We start from the raw sequence: 6,836 nt of genomic DNA, 5'->3' as shown, positions 1-6,836 counted from the left end.
AAGCGAAATTTTCGAGCAGTGTAGTTGAGCACTAATATATCTGACTAGTTAAACCAATTTTGAAAAAAGCACCTTAATTGAATCAAAATACTCTCACATCAACAATTTACTTATATTTATTTTCAACTGACCAAATTAGTTTCTGCGGAGGTTCTTATAGAGCCACAAACAGAGAGCTTTATGTTAGTTTAAATATAGTTAAACTTGTTGATTAAATTCTAATACATATTAGTTTCTTTTACTGCCAGAAGCAAATAAAATTCTACTAACAATGCAAAATATTAAATGATTATTATTTTTTTTATTTAATTTTTTTTTTGCAACATAACGAACATGTATTTCTCACTTGGGTCGATTTAAAGTGCTTCTTTTACAAAACGGGGTACTCTGCCGGGGAAATGTATGCTTGAATGTTTTCTGGGGATAGTTTTTCAGGGATCAAAAATGAAAATGAAGGGGTAAGGGTACACATGGGTTGTGGATTGGCGCACCTCCTCCAGCTCTACCTCCGTCTATCCTCTAGTCGGTCGGACGTTTTTCGCTGTGCTTCTCGGTATAGTCCTCGGCGTTTTTCACGAATTCTTCGCGGTCCTTAAGAAACTCCTTGGCCAAGTCCACCCGCAGCGGATGCTCCGGCTCAGGCTCGTTGATTAATTCCAGCAGTGACTGGACGACCTGGACGGTGCGTGTGACCGGTTTCCAGTTCTCCGAACTGATAATGGCCAAGCACACCTGACCCTTCTCATCGATGTTCGGATGGTAGATGCGTGTCTTGAAGTTAATCTTTGGCGGCTTGAAGGGGTACTCCGCCGGGAAGTTGATCTCGATGCGGAAGGCGCCCTTGTTGTACGGCGCCTTGTCCGGCACAATCAATCCCGTCCAGCGCATCAGGTTGTCATCCTCCGGCTTAATGTCCCGGAAGGCCTTCAGTGCGTTGCCCTGCAAATCGCACAATTCTTTTCGCAGACGTCGCGGCGCAATCATCGTGACGTCTGTGTGTGGGTTTTCTTATGCTGATGTGTGCGTGTGCGTGTGCGTGTGTAAGGAACGGAAAGATGTGTGCGTGTGCACTTTTGCTTGCCCTTGTGTGAGCTGCAAGTCGATGGTTTCGTTTCCGGATGAGTAATACCCTCGTTTGGCCGGCGGTGTTTCGTTGTTGGTGGGCTCCTAGTGCTCCAGTTGCGGCGTGTCACCTTTGATTTTTGCACTGGCCCAAAAGAAAATCCGCACGTAAGTCTGCGAGTTTCGCTGAAAAATGGTTCGTTGAAGAATTTTCCAAATAGCGTTAGGGTATTTTGCAGACCTGCTCTCAATAGCGCTGCAATTGGTTCACATTGGCCATGTACAACTTTGGCTTGATCACTATGCAACCGCGACAGCAATGGTATTTTTAGGACTAAACAAATCTTTATACGAAAATATTTATCACAGATTTATATTTTAGAGAGGTAACAAATGAAAATAAACGAGTGGATTTGTAACGAGTTAGAAACGTTGTAACGATCAACGACGTTATTTTTGACGATAAAGGCAGAGCCGCTTGAAACAGAAATCAGAAATCAATTTTTATAGACAAATATGCATTTGTGCACCAGTGGGAAAGTATTATAATTTAGTTTGAATAATAAAAAATATTTTAACGCAGTATGTACCTATTAAAAATGTGGAACATTTGTAAAAGTGTGTTAAAAATATTTCTTTTTTTTTTTTGGTTTAAAAATCTTTTTTGTTGTAAACGTTGTCCTATAACTAGTCTAATTTTATGAGCGAATTCGATATAAGAAACAAGAGGGAATGCTATAGTCGAGTTCCCCGACTATCAGATACTAAGCTTTTATAGTTTCTGAGATCGAGCCGCTTATACGGACAGACGAACGGACAGATGGACGGGGCCAGATCGTGTCGGCTATTGATCCTGATCAAGAATATATATTATTTATATTGTCCTTTTCCCTGTTCCATACTTTTCAATGACTCTGATATATCCTTTTACTTTAGGAGTAACGGGTATAATAATCAAGAGCCACAAAAAGAAATATAACCAAGCATAGGCTACCCTTTTAAGGTTGACTTATTCACATACTCAGCACTGCCCGAAGAAATAAGGATATGCAGAGTGGCGAACGCCACAAGATTTTTGTCACCAGAGTTGAGATCAAAGAAATAAAGACGTGAAAACTATGGTGGATTGAATTAGGTGGTTATGGGAAAAGCTTTGGCTTGACATAACGGACGATACACCTTGCGGCTCCGTCACCGTAACATCCTTAGTCCCATTCGAGCCAGCACGGGGTCCACTATCGCGGGACAACGAAGGAGTAACGCAGCGCAGCAGACGATAAAGCTGATTTAGTCTGAAATCCTGTCTCCTCCTTGGTCAGACACACTAAACATAAATTTGGTGGTTTAAACAAACAAACTCCCTGAACTAGCCGCTGCAACTCGTAGCGGTATAGAATGATCGCAATCAATCATTTCAATTGATATAATTGGTATCCGAATGATGATGATGACCATTCCGGAACGCAGGATGTATGGAAGGATAACTTGCCAATGCAATGGCCGCACTTAACTGGTTGGTAATCGGTTATGTCGCAAATGGGAGATTGCCATTTCGTGTATTAATTGTAAATGGACTTATAAAGGGGCTAGAATCCTAGATAGCTTGGCTTTCCGTACTCCTCCGCTATCATGCATCCCAAAATGTGGTCAAGATTACAGGAAAGGAGTCTTATTTAAAATTGTAAAGTTATTCAATATTATTAGTTAATATTGTTACTTAAAATAATATATACATGATTATAAGCCGTTCAGTTCAGTTTACCTTCATCAGCGCTCGGCTGGCTTATATAACCCTCCTTTAACTGTTTTTGGGGTGGCGGTCGTGTTCGTTTACGTAGCGCAGCATCCAAATTCCATTCCGAAACCAAATCAAACGGAAGATAAAAATGCTTAAGAAGCCTTTGCTGACCCTCAACCTCCACACGTTGTGTTTCTAGTAGCGACTAGAACAGATGAAGAATCGCTAGCAAACATCACACCTTTTATAATCAAAAAACCAATCGACTTCACTGTCCAAAAAAACAAAAGATGGAAAGCTGCTCATCCAAACAAATAACATAATACAAGCAAAAAAAAAAAACAAAGCTTGCCTTCGAACATCCCTAATATTAATATACCAATCAAAATAACAGAACACCTATGCCTTTACTGTGTAAAAGAGGTTATTTATACGAATCGACGAAAAATATATATTAAAAAATCTCAGATCACAAAAAGTAGGAGTTGAAAAAATCAACAAATTTAATCTTGGCACATAAACTGATAAAAATCATTTTGAAACTCACAAACTTCCAGATTTCTTATATACAGGATACGAAAGAGTCCAAATACGCCTATATATATTCCACTCCCAATGGGCTGCAACTCCTACTCTCGAATTGGCCATACTGCAAAGTTCTGCAAGAATGCATCTAAGTGCGCTAACTGCAGGGTAGCAAGTCACGTCAACATTACAGAAGGAGAAAGATGTTCAAATATAAGCACAACTCTAAAAACGAAAATCATAAATAAGAATCATAAATAAATACCGAGTAATAAAATAAATGCTCAGTTCTTGTAGTGTCGACTGAAGAGCCCGGAAATAAATTTTGGCCCAGAAGCATGCTACAGATCTTGAAAGCTTTAAGCCAAGCTCTGGGGCGTGCGAAATAACGTATACGTATTGTTTCCCAAAAGCAGCAGTTTTTTCGCTATTTTTAACCGAGCTTTAATGTGCGTGCATAAAATTTGAGAATCATGTTCATTCTATGCAAATATACCAGATGATAGCTCATAGCTGCGCCAGGGAAGATCTGAAAGCTCTTCTCCCGATTAGGAAATTTTAGCTGTTTCTAAGCCTGAACCTAAATCGCTCTATCGGTTTCCGTGCTAAAGCCGGAGCCTAAGCAAATTCAAGTGAGAAGTGAAAAGCTACCTGTGTCTGAGTACAGTGCGTAACCCTTAGGTTGCCCAGGTCACGGAAGCAAGTGCCAGCGAAGGTAGCAAGGTACTGAAGTACAAGAGGTTAGATCTGGGGGACACCCTTATTGTTCAGTAAATACAGTCATTCTAAAATAGCTAAATATTATTGGAAAGAGAATTTCGGTTATGGTTTGCTTTCTGTGAAATTAGAAAATCGACAGATTGAACCCAGCAAGCAGTAATCGAGTTCCGGTCCCGAGGAGCACCGCCTAAGCGGGGCATGACGGGCTAGGAAGGAGCATAGGAATGTTATATAATTCTAGTGAAGTTAAATCGGCCACCAGTGCGGCTGTGCAACTTTCTTGGAGTCGGAAGTGATCGGTGGTTCAAATGACCCTAGCATGATCTTTGTACCCTTGCGGATTTCTTGCTTATAGGATACCGAAGAGACCAAGTACCATATATTCCACTCCCAATGGGCTGCAACTCCTGCTCTCGAATTGGCCATACCGCAAAGTTCTGTAAGAATGCATCTAAAAAAGCAAAAACAAACAAGGATTCCTACAATAAACAAATTTTACAAATCAAGAAACAACTTAAGAACCACAGCTACACACTACTCTACACAGTTCTCAAAACAAGGAAATAGTGGGCCTTGCAATAACTACAGAAGACACACTGAGACAAGCAGTGCTTCCAAGCTTCTCCTCAGTATTCTCAGCAGAAAAAAAATTCGATAGGTCACCTGTCACATCGACATCAAAGGCAACGAATACACAGCCACCGAAGCCAAAGAAGTAAAAAAACAAATAAACAAATACTTAAAGGCAATCATTATCAACTACAAAACCAATTACATAAGAAGTGCATCTCCCTGGTACCAATCGATAACACCAACAAACGAAATCATAACCGATTATACCAAGCACTGCAAAACCTGTGATATACAAAGAAGAGATCTCTCAAAAATTATAAGACTGCGTCTTGGACACACTAGACTGACCCAAGAGCACCGATTCTTCCAGCCAATCAACAGCCCACATCCTAAACGATTGCATCGCCCTCCAATCACATAGATCCAGCAACTCGAATTCAAAACTTAAAAACCCCCACACTTGAATATCTCCAACATCTAATTTAATTTCTGAAAAAAGCCAACATAATCCATCTGCTGTAAACACTCTTACCAAAGACAAATAGCACATCTCTGTAATCCCCAACAAATGTGAATCAATGTATATACATATATTGTAAATACTTGTAAATAATTGTAATTGTTGTAACCTTATACGTAAGTAGATATTAAAGAACTCCGGCTGAAAGCCCCAGCAGCTATACCTGATAATTATTCTATCATAAGTTTAAAACCGTTGGGTACAAGGTACAAATAAAATAATTAAAAAATATTTAAAAATTTTGAAAAATGTAAAACATTATTTTGGTACTTAAAGTAAACCTATAACTTATAGCCTATTAGGTAAACCCAATAATCCTAATATGGGAATTCATTTTGGAAGTTCATCAGTAAACGATGATTTGACGATGATCTGGCTCCTTTAAATATGCAACAGTTTTCAGCGCGCTCTGCAATTGACTGCTTGACCCACTGCTTGACAACTGCTTGACTGAGCGACATACGTAATTTAAGTGTGAGACGAAAAGTCCATGGGAAAATAACTTCTCCCCGCACACAAGCTCGCATTCCGGAGGTTGGCAAAGCTAGACCAATTTAGTAGGGGTCAAAAGGTGGACCTTACAATTTGAATACATGTATAAATAAAGTGATGAGCCCTGAAAGTCACTGAAAATAATATTCGATACATAGGTGATTTCCAAAAACAGATATATATGTTTAATAAAACCAACAAGCGAGTACAAACGTAGAAGAAAATATTGAATGGTGGTCGCAGAACGCTATCAATTTCTAGTAAGAATACTGGATATTTGTATTAAATTTTTTTTTTTTTTTTGAGTGTACAACTTAAACAACCCGTTGGCATCACAGACAGAAGAGAAAACCGCATCAAATATTAAAAATGTCGTTTGGCCAACTTTGCAAGAGTTTTGGCCTGGCCCGCGGCAAGCGAATAGAAAAGCTGGACATTGTCCTTGCTGGTGGTCAGAAGTTGGATCCGGATCTGTGGCCACTTGCATGCATTAATTGCAGTCCCCTCATCTCTCCCATTTGTTTTCACCCAAGTCTGAAACTAAATATCCCTGAATCCTCAACCACACACTGTCTGTTTGTTGTCGAGAAAACCTTGGTTGCCCTAATGGTCGACAACTTCAGGACGAAGAGCATTATTTGGCTAACTTTTTTTTCGATTTGGAGGTCTAATAGCGAGATTTAAAAGTTACCCACACATGAATAATTTTACAAGAGAAAACGCTATGGTTAAGTCTTTTGACTATTAGATACTCATTTTCACACGAATAAAGAACCCTATGGTCGAGTGTTTTGACTATTAGATACCCCTTCCTTGGCGACAGGATAGAGAACCGAATAGAGAACCCTAGGGTCAAGTGATTTAACTATTGGATACCCCTTACTTAGCAAAAGGACGTGTGGGGGAGATGAAGACACGCAAGCTCCACCTAGCGGCGATTACTTAATTAGCTCATTACATTCAAAATCGATTCGAATAGGGATATAAAAAAAATTTTAAAATTTCTTCTATTTGTATATGAAATTTTCGTTTAGTCTCCAGTAAGCCGTTACATCCAACTATTAACAATTGTAATTTTGTATGAGTATTATTGAATATTGATTGATTTTGAATTTTTGGGAAATATAAATAGAATCTTCCATTAACTCACCTTATTTTCAGAAATAAATCCGTCAAAGAATCAACGCATATTTGCACAATGTCAAT

The 6,836-nt window shown here is 39.2% G+C and overlaps 1 protein-coding gene across 2 annotated transcripts; it reads right to left on the bottom strand.

Annotated features, from left to right (window-relative positions):
• Positions 1-285: 285 nt before the first annotated feature.
• On the bottom strand, positions 286-1,508 carry LOC6726569 (ubiquitin-conjugating enzyme E2-18 kDa). Of its 2 annotated transcripts, none has more exons than XM_016174235.3 (2): positions 1,304-1,508; positions 286-1,248 (listed from the first exon to the last, which is right to left on the bottom strand). In XM_016174235.3, exon 2 carries the CDS (start codon positions 982-984, stop codon positions 520-522), a length of 465 nt encoding a protein of 154 aa, XP_016040236.1. In that variant the 5' UTR covers positions 985-1,248; positions 1,304-1,508; the 3' UTR covers positions 286-519. The 2 variants fall into 2 exon arrangements, with proteins under 2 accessions (XP_016040236.1, XP_016040235.1); XM_016174234.3 differs by having other exon boundaries at positions 286-1,236; positions 1,304-1,507.
• Between the last annotated feature and the right edge of the window lie 5,328 nt (positions 1,509-6,836).

The sequence above is a fragment of the Drosophila simulans genome, chromosome X (genome assembly GCF_016746395.2).
Source record: "Drosophila simulans strain w501 chromosome X, Prin_Dsim_3.1, whole genome shotgun sequence".
Classification (NCBI taxonomy): Eukaryota; Metazoa; Arthropoda; class Insecta; order Diptera; family Drosophilidae; genus Drosophila; species Drosophila simulans.
The sequence above is the reverse complement of the archived record's forward strand: the minus strand, read 5'-3'. Positions and strand labels throughout refer to the sequence as shown.

Excerpts from the sequence above, each read along its gene's own strand:
- LOC6726569 (XM_016174235.3), bottom strand. The coding sequence starts at position 984 with ATGATTGCGCCGCGACGTCTGCGAAAAGAATTGTGCGATTTGCAGGGC.